The sequence below is a fragment of the Carettochelys insculpta genome, chromosome 1 (genome assembly GCF_033958435.1).
Source record: "Carettochelys insculpta isolate YL-2023 chromosome 1, ASM3395843v1, whole genome shotgun sequence".
Lineage (NCBI taxonomy): Eukaryota > Metazoa > Chordata > Testudines > Carettochelyidae > Carettochelys > Carettochelys insculpta.
In genome coordinates this window covers 109,472,941-109,490,492 of record NC_134137.1, presented here as the reverse complement: position 1 = coordinate 109,490,492, position 17,552 = coordinate 109,472,941, and the positions used below count along the sequence as shown (strand labels likewise).

The following is a 17,552-nucleotide window of genomic DNA, read 5'->3' as shown; positions in this document are numbered from 1 at the left end:
CTGGCTCTTCACCATTCATTCCTTGCCTTCCCACCTCATCCCCATCTTCTGTCCATAGAATAGATGTTAAAAGTTAGGGTTGAATCACTTACTGCATATTACAGTTCGATTAGACCTGGCTATCCATAGTGAATGGTCAAAATCAGCAAAAAAAAAAAAAAAAAAAGGCACTTGTATTGAAATTGAAACTTTTTTGCAGGAACATGTTGATTCTAACTAAATTTTCAACAAGAAAATTTTTAATTGATTAACTTTTATTCCTTTTGTTTTTCAAACCAGTTCATTAATAAGCTCAAAATATTTCATTTCAACTGTATATTTTTTATTCTTCAGCTTTGGCTTTATGTAAAATTGAAATATTTTAACATATCTTTACATGTATTGTATTTAATATTTTATATTTTATAATGTTATAATGTTATAAAAATGAAATATTTTATCTGATTGAAGCAAAGCATTTTGTTAGCCTGAAATCAAATGTTTGTTCTATAACAAGTTTCAAATTTTGAGTTTCTTATTTAGAAGAAAAAACATTTGCCAAGTGTCAGAGTTTCTCATGCAATGGAAATACTATTTTCTGAACTATACAAAATTCTACCTTTACTTTTCTTTTCTTTTTTTTTTTTTTGTAAAGCACTATGCCCACTGATGGCCACAGATGAGTAATATATATAACTAGAAGATTTACCCACTCTTGCTCAGGTCCTTACCTCAGATAAGTTTTGTTTTCATTCATTTAGAACATTGTTTTAGGATTAGGGGGATGAGAGGTTCACAAGGCTTCCCTGGGAAGAAGGGACGAGCCCATCCCTCTCTCACTGCCTCAGCTTGGAGCCAGCTGGGAAGCACCAGTCTGTGGCCACTGTAGCTGTAACGAGCACAGCCTAAAGAGGGGTGCTTGTCCTCTGTCTTGGGGACAGACAGGCATACAAACAGACATATTCTATATGTAGTGGATAGTCCCTTTCTCTCCCTGCCACCTTTGTTGGCCCAGTGGGGTTATACCTGTCCTGGTCCCTATCTCTGATCTCTTATTGCCCCTCTGTAGTCACTAGCAGAGCCCTCTCTTTCTGTTTTATGAGAAACAGTCACATGGCCTACGTCTACACGTGCAGCCAACATCGAAATAGCTTATTTCGATGTTGCGACATCGAAATAGTCTATTTCGATGAATAACGTCTACACGTCCTCCAGGGCCGGCAACGTCGATGTTCAACTTCGACGTTGCTCAGCCCAACATCGAAATAGGCTCAGCGAGGGAACGTCTACACGTCAAAGTAGCACACATCGAAATAGGGATGCCAGGCACAGCTGCAGACAGGGTCACAGGGCGGACTCAACAGCCAGCCGCTCCCTTAAAGGGCCCCTCCCAGACACACTTGCACTAAACAACACAAGATACACAGAGCTGACAACTGGTTGCAGACCCTGTGCCTGCAGCATAGATCCCCAGCTGCCGCAGAAGCAGCCAGAAGCCCTGGGCTAAGGGCTGCTGCCCACGGTGACCATAGAGCCCCGCAGGGGCTGGAGAGAGAGCATCTCTCAACCCCCCAGCTGATGGCCGCCATGGAGGACCCAGCAATTTCGACGTTGTGGGACGCGGATCGTCTACACGGTCCCTACTTCGACGTTGAACGTCGAAGTAGGGCGCTATTCCTATCTCCTCATGAGGTTAGCGACTTCGACATCTCGCCGCCTAACGTCGAAGTTGGTGCCGCTACTTCGAAGTAGCGTGCACGTGTAGACGCAGCTATGGACTTGTTTAGTTTGGAAAAAAGAAGATTGAGGGGGGACATGATACCAGTTTTCAGATATCTAAAAGGGTGTCATAAGGAAGAGGGAGAAAACTTGTTCTTCTTGGCCTCTGAGGATAGAACAAGAAGCAATGGGCTTAAACTGCAGCAAGGAAGGTTTCGGTTGGACATTAGGAAAAAGTTCCTAACTGTCAGGGTGGTCAAACACTGGAATAAATTGCCTAGGGAGGTTGTGGAATCTCCATCTCTGGAGATATTTAAGAACCGGTTAGATAAATGTCTATCAGAGACGGTCTAGACAGTAGTTGGTCCTGCCATGAGGGCAGGGGCTGGACTCAATGACCTCTCAACGTCCCTTCCAGTCCTAGCGTTCTGTGATTCTATGATTCCAGATGCATCCCTTTGTCCTGGCACAACCAAACCTTTACCTTGCATTGGAAGAGGAAGTTGCATACCAAATTTGGTGGTCCTAGATCTTACCATTTAGAAGATGTTCTTGAATAAAGAGACTCATGGATGGACAGAGAGATACACAAAGTTTCTAAAATATAATGTAGATAATAAAACCCAAAAAGCAAACTATGAAATCAGTGACTAATAAATATGATATAAAGTGTTATTTTTCAGTCTGATCTGAACTGCTACTGAAACAAATTTAATGGGTTTGACTAACTCTTGGAGAGATTAGTCTGTGTCCCAGCTATGCTGCGTATAATTTGTCATGATCAACCTGTACTCAAAGCCTAGGTCTACACTAGAGAGTTTTGTCGACAAAACCCTGGTTTTGTTGACAAAACTGGTGGAACATCCACACACAAAACAGTATGTCGACAAAACTCAGCATTTCTGCTGATAACCTTCTGCCTCTCCCAGATAAGGAAAAGTGCCTTCTGTCGACAGGTCCTGTCAACAAAAATCCTGTGTGGACATTCTGGGGGGGGTCTTCTCTCGACAGACAAGGCATCCAAGACAATGGGCAGCCCTGTCAGCTGTGTTTCTGGGTGCCTCTTTTGTCAAGAGAGCAATGGGCAGTCCAGCTGTTCTGTTGACAGAGCTGAGTGCTCTCCCAATTAGCTTTTCTGCGTGGCTGCACTCTGTCAACGGAAGTTTTGTTTGGAACTCTCTTCTGACTCTGACTTCTGTTGACAGATTGCTGTAGTGTAGATGTAGCTGAAGTTGCTAGCAGCATTGGTTTCTCAAAATTCTTGTTGTTGTAGTTTGTGAGTTTGGGGGAAAATCACTTCTTGTCTTCTAAACATTCCTAGAATATTCAGAAGATACAAAAGAAATTCAGTAACAGCTGTCTATCCTTCTTGTTTTGCTAGACTGGTTGTTGATTTTATTTAGTTTTTTTTTTAAATCACAAGTAAGTCTTTTTGCTGCTTTAATCTTAGTGGCAGTAATCATCTGGGTCTTGCGTTGCTTGCACATATACAACTAAGTAATCCCCCTGTCTAAATAACACTTTATATTAGGGATAGCTTTGTAAATAAAAACAGAAGAATGCTGATACTGGGTCAGACCAATGGTCCATTTAGCCCAGTATCCTGTCTTCTAACAGTGACCAGTGTCAGATACTTCAGAGAGGTTGAATAGAACAGGGCAATTATCAAGTGATCCATCCCTGTCCAGTATGTGACCAGGTAACCAGTGTGAAAAATCAGAAAAAGGCATGTGTGGTAACAGGGTCCTATATATGACAAAGCTGCAAATATTAACTCTGCCATGAAGCCAATGAGAGCTCCATGCCAGTCCCAAGCCTGGATGAAGGAGGAGGGTTGGTCAGACGTGTGTCAATGCGCTGATTGTCAAACAACAATACGTATGAAATCTGATGCTAGTACAACTAAATGTTGAAAGATGCTGGCTTGGACATCGCCCAGATAAACAAGGTCCTCAATACCAATCGAGTGAGCGTGGTTGGGTCAATAAGTTGGCTACCGAAAGAAAGTGGGTTCAAGAGAAAAGAGCGTTGAAGATCAGAAGAGATGTTTCTGAGATGGCAGAACAGCAACATAGGATGAAATACAATGAGGCAAGGAAAGCAGCCAGAAAGGATAAGGAGAAATGGTTAGAGGAGCAATGTGAAGATATCGAGAGGCATTACGGCGAATGTGAGACCCAGGAGGTGTATAAGACAATTATGAATATTAATAGGAAATGGCAACCGAAGCAGATGGCAATCAAAGATGAGAACGAAGAAGTGCTCATGAACAGGGAGAAGATTGTGCAGTGATGGATGAGATATTGCACTGATCTATACAAAGCACAGTTGGACCCAAGCGTCTCAGAGAGACTGATTGAAGAATTGAAAGAGAGATCTCCCCTCGGCATCGAGAGTGAGACCGATATTTCGAAGAAGGAAGTAGAAGAAGCAGTGAAATGATTAAAGAACAAGACCCCTGGAAATGATAAGATCATGGGAGAGATGATCAAATATGGCAGAGAAAGCATGATTCAGGAAATACACCAACTATATAATATAGCATGGAAAGAACGGAAGGCACCTAAGGAATGGACAAGATCTCTGCTAGTGACAATATCCAAGAAAGGAAGTACATTGGAGTCCAAGAACTACAGAATGATTGCCCTAATGAATCATCTAGGTGAGGTGCTGATGATGATACTGACTGAGAGATTAAGATCACAGATAGAACATATAGCTGATGAGCAAGCAGGGTTCAGAAAAGATAAAAGTACCATATAGCAGATATTGTCACTAAGACTGATAACGGAGAGAGCTCAAGGAAAGAACAAAAACGTATACACTTGCTTCATCGATTTTCAAAAGGCATTTGACAGTATAGATCAGAAAGTGACTTGGGCAGTGTTGGAGTCATACGGAGTGGATAGCAGACTGATACGGTTGTTGAAAGATATCAGTGATAATGTGGAGGCAGCAGTGAGAACGTGCGGGGAGTTGGGAAGTTGGTTTAAAACAAGTAGAGGTATGAGACAAGGAGATCCAATATTGCCAAGTATCTTCTTCGCACATCTGGAGAGAGCGATGGACAAGATCAAGGAAGAGGTAGAAGGGATATATCTGTGCACAGGAAAAGAATTAACAGCTTGAGGTTCGTGGATGATATAGTTATCATTGAGGAAGATGAGGAGAAGCTAGCGAAAATGATGCAGGTGTTAAACAAAGAAGGGAAGCGGTACGGACTGATTATGAACATCGATAAAACAAAACAATGGCATTTGGCGGTAAGGAAATAGGAAGGAAGATCAGTGTGGATGGTACTGAACTAGAAAATGTAGAGAAGTTCACATATCTCAGGAGCAACATAATGTATGATCTAGACTGTAAGAAGGAACTAGTGACTAGAATAACGAAAGCAAGAGCGAGTTTGAAGGCGATGGATAGGATCTGGAAAAGCAAAGTAATTAGCTTAAGAATGAAGCTGGGTGTCTTGAAAACGTGTGTATTCAGCAGTATGTTGTATGGATGTGAGACATGGGTGATAACGAAAGATTTGAAAAGAAGAATATTGGCGTTCGAAAGGAGTTGTTACGGAAAGATTCTGAGAATAGGATGGATGCAGAAGGTCACCAATGCAGAACTATATAGGAAGATACATCCGAAAGAGGACCTGCTGCAGAAGGTTATAAAACGGAAGCTACAACTATTTGGACATATTTGCAGAATGAACGACGAACAAAAAATCAAGACCCTAGTATGTGGCATAATGGATGGTTCGAATAGGAGAGGTAGACCCCACAGAGAATGGATAGATGATGTAGTAGATTGGTGCAAAGCTAGTCTACAGAAAGTAAGCCACTCTGCACTGGATAGGGAAAGGTGGAAGGAAATAGTGAGAGAGGCATCAGACACCAATGGGCGCTGAGCCCACGGTTATTGATGTTGATATTGCAAACATTGGAACTGTCCCTATAAACTGGGACATCTGATTGTCACCATATCATTCAGTCCTGGCTTCTGGCAGTCAGAAATTCAGGAACAGCCCAGAGCTTGGAATGGGGAAAAAGTCTATTTAAAATTCTCTGTAAAGAGCTAAAAACAATTAACTGGCATTTTAATAAATAATTAGTTGTTAGAAATTGTTACAGAATCCAGTGGATAATGTTTATAAACATGGTTTATAACCATCTATGATATATTGTACTGGTCTATGTCTATGAGCATCTATACACAAAATACATTTAAAAGCTGTGTAGATGCTCTGGGGGGGCTTTTTGTTGACAGAGCAGATCATAAGATCAATCCTCTTTTATGTGTAGACCAGTCTGTCAACAGAAGTTTTGTCGGAATATCTCTTCTGACAGCAACTTCTGTAGAGAGATGCTCCTAGTGTAGACATAGCCCTCATGCCTATACCATTGTTATAATACTTGTTAATCATTTCAAAACTACATAAACATGTTATGAATGACTCCAAATATGAACCATAAACAGAAGGAGAAAGGTCATCTCCCTCTAGATATATATAAAACATTTGTGTATATGTGTATGCCGCTCAATTTGAAGAGGCCTTACACTTGTGCAGTCCTTGCATTCAGAAAAATGCAGGAATTACATTGTGTGCCTGAGGAGTGCACCTAAGCCAAGTTTTTAATGAAATATGTGCTCCTACAGATGCAGCTAGGTAACTAGTGGAATTTTGATAAAGTGACTAGCTAAGCACCTGACTCCCACTTGGGAATCCCTCACCAAAATCCCACTACACACCTGTCGCTATCATTAGATACTTAAATACCTTTAAAAATCTTGCCCTTATGCCTCTTCTCCCTTCCAGCATACCCCAAAAGGGAAAATTACAATATTTTAAGGGACGCAGGTGAGTTTGGATTGACGTTCTGTTTTTTGTTTTGTTTTGTTTTGTTTTGGGTTTTTGTTTTTATCTTTTTTTTGTTTTTTTTTCTTACTTTGTCAAGTAATATATTGTAATCTGTATGGCTCATTCTTTCCTCAATCCCACCCTAGGTAAGTCTGATATTCCTTTGCTGGATGCCTCAGAGTGTTCCTGCTAAATCCGGAGCTCAGCTCTTAATGATACTCCGATGTCTCCGGCCCCTCCGCATTTTCAAACTGGTGCCGCAAATGAGGAAAGTTGTACGGGAGCTATTTAGTGGCTTCAAGGAAATCTTCCTGGTATGTGCCATTTATTTTGTTCCAATGATGAAACAAGAGGTAAAGGAGTAATGATGTAAAATGTATTTCTGTAATCCAGCTTTGGATTTTACTGTTTGTTTACCAGTTTTACTTTGTTTACCTGTCATTGAGAAAATGCGTAGTACAATTGCCATTGGAGTTTAAGCAGTAACGAATAAAAAAGAAATTACCAGTATAAAGTAGACACATTTTCATTCAGATTTAATAATGATACAGTACATGTTGAACCTCTCTAATCCAGCACCCTCAGAACCTACCCAGTGCCAAACGAGAATTTGCCAGTCATGAGAGGTCAGTATTGTCTAGCAGCATTGCCAACACTTCCACTGCTTACTAGGTATTTGGGGGTAAATTACAACTAAATACTAGCGCAGAACACTGAGAACCAGGACTGGTGACTGTAAACAAACTTTATGAGACCATAGGGTAGACGGCCACACCCGTGGTAAGTGGTCATGCAGCTAAATAAAATGATGGCAAGTTACTGATATTGCCAGACTAGAGAGTAGCAGACTAGAGAGATTCAACCTGGAATAGTTCTTTCACAAGTTTATTCCACATACCTTAGTATGGTTATATGCAACAAGATTATTGAGAGATTAATATAACCCCATCTCATAGTTTGTGCTGGGAAAAAAGAATGAGGCACACAGGCTACTTATTTGTCTGATCTACAGAAACCTAAGAAAACTCAGACTCGCAGAGACAGGTCTCCATCACTGCCAGTTCTTAGTGTGAGACAGTTAGAAAGTATTACAAAGGGGCATGGTTAAGGCCCTCTTTTTAGTTTAAGGCTAGTGTTTAACTTACTTTATTAACTTATTGTTTACATCACAATTTATTTATATCTGACTTCTTCAGGTAGTTGCACTGGTATTACAGTCAGCCAGCCAGTAGAGGCAGTACATGTCAATGAATAAGGCCTCAGCACATGTTAATGCATAAATCCTAATCTAGCAAAGCACTTGAACATGTGCTTAAATTTAAGTAAATGAGAAGTCCCATTGAAGTTAAGAGGAGTCTTCCTATGCTCAAAGGGAAGAGACTGTGTGGCTACCACTACACTACATTCCCCTTTTGGAGGAGAAATGAAAATGAGGGAGATCAAAAATTGCAAATAAAGTGCTGATTTACAAATGTCACACTTAATTGGCATAATCTTGTGTGATTGTGTTTCTGGAAGAGACTTTTCAGAAAACATTTTCGGAAGAGATTTTTCCGAGACTTTTCCTTTGTTTCAGGCAGAAAGGTTCTCTCGAATTTTTTTTTCTGAAAGATCCCCATTTACATGGCTGTATTTTCTTTCAGAAAAGTCTCTTCCAGAAACACGCTCGTGCAAGATTATGCAAACGAAGTGCAAGATTTGTAAATCAACATTTCACGTGCGTTTTTGATTCCCTCATTTGCATTCCTCCTCCGAAAGGGGAAGGTAGTATAGCTGTAGCCTATGTGCACAGCACCTACTACTGTGATGTCCTGGTCCATGACTATAGTTTTGAGGTGCTACCATAATTGAAAGAATAATCATAGTGATTGTTGAGTTAGAGCCTACACTAAAGGCCAGTAGCTTAAAATTCATTGGGAAATCTACAAAAAAGCATTACTTATCTGACTGAAAGAGCCAAAATTAGTATGAAATGTAGTGTTAGTTCAAGTTGTTGAAGTGGTATCACCAAAAAGATGTGGTAACAAAAGTTTTAAAATTTAAAAAAAAACCTTTATCAGTTTAAATGTCAACATTATTATAAAATGACAAATTGTAATTCATAATCACAATGCATACATCATAATTCATAGCACAAAGGAGCTTAGGGAGAGTCCCATTTTTAAGTTTGGGGCCAGACCTTCCAGTGCAGCTGAAGTTGAAAATGCGGTGGCTAAAAACTTAGTAGAGCAGAGTGCGTGTCATAAGGTCACCTGTCCAGGTCAGAATCATACCACTGAAGGTTCGTTCTTAGACTGTGCTGGAAGATCTAGCCCTTCACCTCCAGCTTGTATGAAAAAGGTTTGACTGTTTGTATATCACTTTGACAGGTGTCCATTCTTTTGCTGACATTAATGCTTGTTTTTGCAAGTTTTGGGGTTCAGCTTTTTGCTGGGAAACTAGCTAAGTGCAATGATCCACACATCATCGCAAGGGTAAGAACTGCTTTTCTATTTCGAAATACTAGTATACTCTGGGCAATGGAGAAAACAAGTGGGAAAAACAACAAGGAGGAGAGATTGTGTGGCATTTCGTGTATCAAAAGGAGATGGGCATATCTGTATTCGTTTGTACAATTAGAACAAAATGGTTGCTTTTAGACTGAAGCTGAAAATAAAAAATAAGCTATTATCACCAGTTGATTCCCACTTGTTCATGTGGCTAGGTGAATGCAGTAGAGAATGATGTGCTCCCATCCTAAGAAGTGTAGGCCAAAATTTTCCGACCTACATACCCACAGTTAGGCACCATAGAGTGGGGTGTTCAAAAGTGCCTAAGTGATTTAGAAGCACAAAAATCACCTTGACAAATTGGAGAGCTGGTGTGGAATGAAATGACATTGAATAAAAACAAGTGTGAAGTACTGAACTGAGGGTTATAATGGATTACAAACTGAACATGAGCTAACAGTGCGATATGGCTGATAAAATGGTAATATCGTCCTGAGGTGTATTAACAGGAGTGTTGTGTGTAACACACAAGAAATATTTATTCCATTCTTCTTGGCACTGGTGAGGTCTCAGCTGGAGTACTGTGTCCAGTTCTGGGTTCCACATCTTAGAGATGTGTACGAATGGGAGAGAGTCCAGAGGAAGATAACAAAAACAATAAAACAGCTGCAAAACCTGACTTCTGAGAAAAGTTAAAAAGAAAAAAACCTGGGCATGTTTAGTCTTATGAAAAGAAGACTGAGGGAGGGCCTGATAATAGCCTTCAGATATGTTAAGGGCTGTTTTAAATAGCACAGTGATTGGTTGCTTTCCATGTCCCCTCAAAGTAGGACAAGAAGTTATGGGTTTAATCTGCAGCAAGGGAGATGTAGGTCAGATAGAGGGAAAGAATCTAACTGGAAAGATAGTTAATCTGTGAAATAGACTTCCAAAGGTAGAATCCCTGTCACTGGAGGTTTGTAAGAACAGGCAAGACAAGTAAGATGATCTAGGTCCAGTTGATCCTGTCTCAACATGTGTGGTTCCAGGTTCCTTTCAGACCCACATTTATATGATTCTATAAGCCCTCCTGACTTTCCATATGAGTCGTGCTCCTATGGGGAGGTCTCATACGATGCTGCATTGGTGCAGCTGCACTGGTGCACCTGTGCCACTGTTGCACTTTGGTGCAGATGCTACCTGCATTAGCTGATGGGAGAAGCTCTCCTTAAGCCACCTCCCTCGAATACGGTAGCTAGACTGAAGGAAAAAAATTTTGCTCTCTACATCACAAATTAAGTCAATATAGCTACATCACTCATGGGTGTAGATTTATCACACCTAGTTTCTAGTGGTGTAAGCTTCTAGTGTAGACCGCAGCTAAGAATAGAGGCACTTTATGTATCCCACGTCCCCTGGAAAATCAATGGGACTTGTGCTCTAAACTCACTTAGGCACTTTTGAAAACCCAATCTGAAAGCCTGATTGGAGCATCTAAGTGAAGTGGTGTGATTCTCTGAGGTATGGAACAGCACATCTCTCCTGAGGTCACTGAGACTTCTGTGGGGTACTAAGCACCGTAGAAAATCAGATTGCTCTTGCTCACAAGTTTAAATGTGGACATGGGTGCTTGATTTTAAGACTGCATGCTTGAAAAGATTGTTCACACTGACTTGCCCTGGCAGGTGTTCATCAGGGATAAGTGTGCAGGAAGTCTCTTCCATCCATACCCCCTCCTGCATCCCCAGGGGCCAGGCAAAAATTCAGTCACTGCACTTGGGACAACACAGAGAATGTCCCTTCCCTGCACTATTGAAGTTACTTGCCTCCTTATCAGGAAAGTGGGTCTATTGCACCAGAATAGTAACAGGGAGATAGCCGTGTTAGTCTGTATCCGAACAAAACAAAACAGCAGTCACATAGCACTTTAAAGAATAGTAACAGGGAGATAGCCGTGTTAGTCTGTATCCTAACAGAACAAAACAGCGGTCACATAGCACGTTAAAGACTAACAAGATAATTTATTCGGTGATGAGCTTTCATGGGACAGACCCACTTCTTCAGCTGTGGTCTGACCCATGAAAGCTTATCACCTAATAAATTATTAGTGCTACGTTGACCACTGGTTTGTTCTATTGCACCAGGAGAAGCTGACTATGCTGCCCGAGGGGCTGCTGCACATCCTCACCACATTGTTCAAGGAGGGAATGAGCTTCACTGAGACACAATTCCTCCTGCAGACACCCCCAGGGACAATGTACAGCCATGCCAAAGTCACATATTTGAGTCGTAAACTGGACAGTGCAGTAAGGACACAGACAAGGCATCCAGCTTCATCGCCAAATTCTTAACCCAGGCTTTATTTGACCTCCCATTTTTCACTTTCACTAATTGAGAAAACAGTTGGAATCATTTAGATATCTAAGAACCAGTAACTGAAAGTGCATTAAATTTGAAGCAGCAAATTGTGTCTGCAGTATTAATTCATAAAGGGAAGCCGGAGTTTCCAAATGAAGCTGTTAAATCCAGTGCCCTGGGATTTCTTTAAATCACAGCAACAAAGCAGGGTAGTCCCTGACTTGTGATTTGCTGCATATGGACACTCTCTGTTTAGGGATGGAGCCTAATTAACTTCAGGGGTCCTCTGCACCAGAAAAAGGTCCACCAGGGCAGAATCATTGCCATAGTAAGGAACATAGGGTGAAATCTTTGTCTCATCAAACTCAGTGTCAAAATTCCTGGTAACTTAATTGGGGCCAGGTTTTCCTTTATAATATTATTATTCACATTGAACAACTTGGCTATCCACACAACATGGAGTAAAAATTTCAAAGTCCTTTCCATATAGAGGACTCATTGTCAAACCTGTTATATGAAATAGAATCCCTGGGGACAGTTTTTCATATGGTCTTGTATTCTGGTTGTGGACTGGCTATCTCCAGTATTGTCCCTGTGAGTGCTCCATTGTCGGTATCCCTTGTACCTGGGAATGGAGATCTCCCATAGCAGAACATGTTGGGCCTTGCATTCACTCTTCCCCGTCTCACATCATGAGCATCAGCTATGAAGTCCTATGCAGTCCAACCGCCTTCTTTTCTTTCTCAGCTTCCCTCATTCTGGGATGGAATCCCAAGCTGAGACCCTCATGTGCCTGAAGGGCCTTTGGTAATTTTTTTTCTTTGCCCTTCATTACTGGGAAATTATCCCTCCTTAGGGTTATGTCTGGATCCCCAGATTTTAGGAGGGGACTCTCCTGTTGTGGGGCCATCTCTGTGAATGACAGCCACTCATGGTACATATACTGTTTGAGTGAGGAGCACGTCATAAAAATGCACCCAGTGCTTCAAATTGAAGGCATGGTTCAGAAAGGGTCATGAATTGAGGCTAAAACGTACACTGATGAAGAGGTCATTGGGACCTGTGTCAAGCTCTGGCCCTGATACCTCTCCTCTGCAGCAGTCACCATCAACAATGTCATCTGATAACCTCCGGTCACCATGCACCACTCAGAAATAGTACACACTCTCCTCAAGATGAGACAAAATGGGCACTAAGGAGACACTTCCAAGAAAGTCATCCCCTGGGGGGTTGGTAGCCTCAACATCTTCTGGAACAATACCTAGCACCTTTGACTGTCCAGGTACCTCTGGTATGGGCACTGTTGAGAGATCTAAGGACCCTAAGTAGGGACAAACATACAAGGGACACTGCCACTCAGCACTGATAAGGACATATCACTTCCCATAAGGCATTTTTATCTAAATATAACCGTATGAGCTATTGCAACAGTCTCAGTGTTCTCAGCAAAATGTTTAGCTTCTTCAAAAGGAAGATATTCCTGGGGAGACCCCCTGGGGAACCCTGAGAGGTGAAGACATGAGGCTCTTCTCATTACCATAGAAGTCCCATCAGACTGGGCCACCATGTTCACAGCATCCAGTGAGGTTTGAAGCACCCAGGAGTTTTGCTGTCACCACCATGTGGAACTCTGTTCACTCAAAATCTATCCACCAGTGCCAAAGAGAAGCCAGCGTAGATATCAGCTGCCTGAGATCTTGCTCGCAATATTTCACCCTTCAAAGGCATTATGATCAACAGTGTAGTTGACAGAGACCTCCTCCCAAGTAGACCTAGACACCAGCACAGGCAGCTATGCAGAACCCATCTGCTGCCAAACAGTGACTCTTGAAAAATTTATTGAGGCCCCAAGATGTCTCCCCATGACCCAGATGCTGCAGCCATCCAAATTGCTCCATTATTGTGGCAGTCTTTTGACTGTGTTTTACCTGATGTGACAGCAAGTTCCCTCTGACAAGGGGGCAGTGAAAATCTTCAGCAATGGTTATTCAATTCCATTCCTCTCTCTAGTGCCACCCCATCCTGTCCTTTTTCAGGGACCATTCTCACAACCACCTTCTATGGTAAGAAATAAACCTTCTGTGACATGGAGCCATAGAACTGTGCCATTCCAGCTCAGCAGAAAAGGCTTTTATGCCTACTATTCTCTAATCCTAAAGAAGTCTGATGGGTAGAGGCTTATGCTAGACTTGGAGAATTTAAATGAGTTTGTCCAGCTACCACTATTCAAGATGGTCACGCTATCAACAATATGCCCAGCACTAGAATAGAGGGACTAGTTCTTGGTCCTCAACCCACAAGATATGTACTTTTGTATTACCATACACCCTTTCTATGAGGAGGTTCCTCATATATGTCCAGCCATTTTCAGTGAATGGTGCTTTGGCCTCTCTATGGCACTCAGAGTATTTCTGACGTCCTGGGAGTACCAGTGGTGCACCTCTGTACAAAACATGATAACCCATGGCATGGCATTAGATGCCATACTAGGATATGCTCTTCTAGCCTCATTAGTAGACATCACTCTGAAGCCCCAGCCATCCACCTAAGGGCTAAGCTTTGCACTCACCTACAGTGGAGCACCCACAAGGATACTACTTGAAGAAGCGAGGGTTACTCACTCCTGTGCAGTTACTGAGATGTGTGTTCCTATGGGTACTGCACTACCCACCTCCTCCCCTCTGCTCCAGAGTTCAAATGTAGGCTCTGTAGTAGAGAGGGAGCTGAGCGTGGTTGGACCATGCAGCACTGGATTACCAGTGCTCACAGTGTGAGATGGGCAGGAGTGCATGTGCCAATTATCTGACACTGCTACCAAATATCTTAGATCCCAGGCATGGAGACACTACTGCACCAGCAATGTAGCATCCATAAGGACCCACATCTCGAAGCACATTGGTTACTGCACAGAATGAGTAACTCTCTCTTCTGTATCTTTTTCATGCTTTCTTTGACCATACGCACTGCTTTCTTTGGGATATTATGAGTGTAAAAATTGGAAGAAGGGTCAGAGAACAAGGATGTTTTAGAAAGTGGTTTGACTAAAGAGAAGGTTGTTATGCAGTGCCAAAGGAATGGGAGTGCCAGGCTTTTGGGAAAGACATGAGAATTATACTGAGTTCACGATATTTGGGCCTTGAAGTATTGGACAGTGACAAGGACTGGAAATAGCTATGACACCCAGCAATCCTCAGTCACCAGTTAAAATCTAGGCTGGTCTGATAGTGACGAAAAGTACCAGCCAGTGTTCCGTGGCATGTGTAAATCAGATTAACACAGTAAACCCCTACTTACATGTAGGTTGTGTTCCGGGCAACCACAGGTAAGCCAAATTTCACACAAGTTGAGTGAGCTGAAAACTGACCAGCACTACTGTGCTGGTCAGTTTCCTGGCTCCCGGGACTGGCTGGGAGCAGGGAACCAGGCAGCAGCCTGGCTCCTGGCTCCCCTCCTTGTGGGAGCCAGGAAATTCTCCAGCACTGCTGCACTGGTCAGTTTCCCAGCTCCCACAAGTGGTGGTGGGCAGCTGGTTCCCAAGTCCCCACCACTCAGTGGAGCCAGAAAACTGACCAGCACAATAGCCCAGTAGCGCTGGTCAGTTTCCCAGCTGCTGCAAGTGTAGGGGAGCCAGGAAACTGACCAGTTCCAGTTCCCGGCTCCCACAAGTGGAAGGGAGCCAAAAGCCTCCTGGTTCCCCGCCGCTCGTGGTTTCAACTCGTGTTAATCTAAATAATGCACAAGTCAAAATCGCATGAATAGGGGTTTTACTGTAGCATCATTCCACTTGCAGTGGAGAAAAGTCAAGCATCACATAAACACCATGACAGTCTTGGAAATGAGGCCAAGAGCTGAATGAACTTGAAGATTTATTAGCCTTCTCAGTCTTATAAGGGGCCCTGTAGTGCAAAGTGGTGATGCTACATTTTAACGGCTGGTGCTTTATTTCCCTGCAGATGAAAATGTTCAGTTTCCAGTGCTATGAATCCAGTGCCTAAAAATAACCCTTGTGTTCCATTGATGCCGTTTTATGATGCATAATTTATTGTGCTGTTCGTGTTGTACAATGTTCACACCTCTTTACAGGCTTCTATTTCACCCAACACACTTTATTTTGATATAGGAAGACTGTCATGGCATCTTCAGAATAAATGTAAGTGTTTCAAAAAATCTGAATTTAAAGCTAAGGCCTGGAGAGAAAAAGCCTGGATTTTGGGTGCCACGAGTGTGGTGAGTACTAAGTAATTTGGTGACTCTTTGTTTAAACAGTTCAGTTGTTTATCTGCTACAGAACACAAACACACAAACAGAATTCTAATACTGAAATTAAAACTGGTGACAAACAGATCTAGTGCCCCATGAGCCTGAGGGAAGCAAAGAAAAAGCAAGCAAGAGGCCTATTACTGTATACATCAGATATTTCTTATTTGATGCAATGGGAAATATTGTGGTTGGGACTGTCAAGCTATTAAGAAAATTAATTATGATTAAAATTAATTAAGAGTAATTGCATGATTAATCATGCTATTAATAAAATACCATTTATTTAAATATTTTGAATGTTTTGTACATTTTCAAATATACTGATTTCCATTAAAACATACAATACAAAAATTACAATTCTCACTCTGTATTACTATTTTTGATTACAAATATTTGCACTGTAAAAATGAAAATATGTTTCATTTCACCTATTCCAAGTACTATAGTGCAATTTCTTCATGAAAGTTGATCTTACAAAATGTATAATAATATTACAAAAAGTATGAATTCCAAAATAAAATAATGTAAAAATGTTGAAGCCTACACGTCTATTCAATCCTACTTCTTTTTCAGACTACCACATTTGTTTACATTTCCAGGCCATAATGCTGCCTCTTGGTTTTTTACGTCATCTGAAAGTGAGAACAGGCATTCACATGGCACTGTTGTAACCTGCATCATGAGCTATTTATGTGCCAGGTGAACTAAAGATTCGTGCTGATGATGGGTTCTAAATGACAGTGATACGAAGCAGTGCAGTCCAAGTCATGTTCATTTTTATCATCTAAGTCAGATGCCACCTGCAAAAAGTTGGTTTTCTTTTTTTGGTGGTTTGGGTTCTGTAGCTTGTGCATTGGAGCATTGCTCTTTTAAGATTATGGAAACCGTGTACCACACCTCATCCATCTCAGATTTTGGATGGCACTTCAGATTCTTAAGCCTTGGATTAAGTGCTGTAACCAGCATTAAAAATATCAAATTGGTACCTTCTTTGCATTTTGTCAAATCTGCAGTGAAAGGCCATGTCTAGATTATAGCAATTTGTCGACACTTATCTTATTTGTCAGCAAGATACCTTCCAGCAAAGCTTCTGTCAAACTGCCCAGCTGATCTCTTGATAAAATGGCCAACCTGAAGCACAGCAGACAGGGCTTTCCAGTGTCCCAGAAGGCCTGTCTGGTGACAGAGGGCCTCCCAGAACATCCAGACCAGTTTTCTGTTGACAGATCTCTGTCAACAGAGGTGTTACGGGGAGCAGGATAAGACTGTCTACAAAAGTGCTGCATTCTGTTGATTTACTGTCAACAAAACACCTTGGGAATGTGGATGCTCCTTGGGTTTTGCTGGCAAAACGCTGGTTTTGTTGACAAACCTGTCTAGTGGAGACATAGCCAAAGTGTTCTTTAAATGAACAACATGTGCTAGATCATCATCCAGGAGTGCTGTAATATAAAATATGTGGCAGAATTTGGCTAAAACAGAGCAGGAAACATACAATTCGTCCTTATGGAGTTGACTCACAAATTTAATTAATTCATTATTTTTAATGAGCGTCATCAGGATAGAGCATGTCCTCAGGAACAGTGGCCAAAGCATGGAGGAGCATACGAATGTTTAGCATATCTGGCACATAAATACCCTGCAGTACTGGCTACAATCATGCCCTTTGAGCACCTGTTTTCAATTTCAGGTGACATTGTAAGAAATGGGCAGCATTGTTTCCCATAAAGTTAAACAAGCTTTGTTTGAGCAATTAGCTACACGAAAATAGGACTGAGTGGACTTGTAGACTATGAAGTTTTACAATGTTTTGTTTGTTTTGGAATATAGTAATAAACAACAGCAAAAAAAATTGGCATTTTGAGTTGCATTTTCACACTAAAAACAATACTGGTGTGAGATGAAGTGAGAAA

The 17,552-nt window shown here is 41.6% G+C and overlaps 1 protein-coding gene across 4 annotated transcripts in view; it reads left to right on the top strand.

Moving 5' to 3' along the window:
- Positions 1–17,552, top strand: part of NALCN (sodium leak channel, non-selective) — a 398,131-nt gene that overhangs the window by 341,570 nt on the left and 39,009 nt on the right. For all 4 annotated transcript variants that reach the window (XM_074983150.1, XM_074983148.1, XM_074983149.1 and 1 more), the window contains 3 exons: positions 6,700–6,867; positions 8,923–9,027; positions 15,500–15,606. In XM_074983150.1, coding sequence (XP_074839251.1) covers positions 6,700–6,867; positions 8,923–9,027; positions 15,500–15,606 — 380 coding nt within the window. The remainder of the gene's footprint in view (positions 1–6,699; positions 6,868–8,922; positions 9,028–15,499; positions 15,607–17,552) is intronic.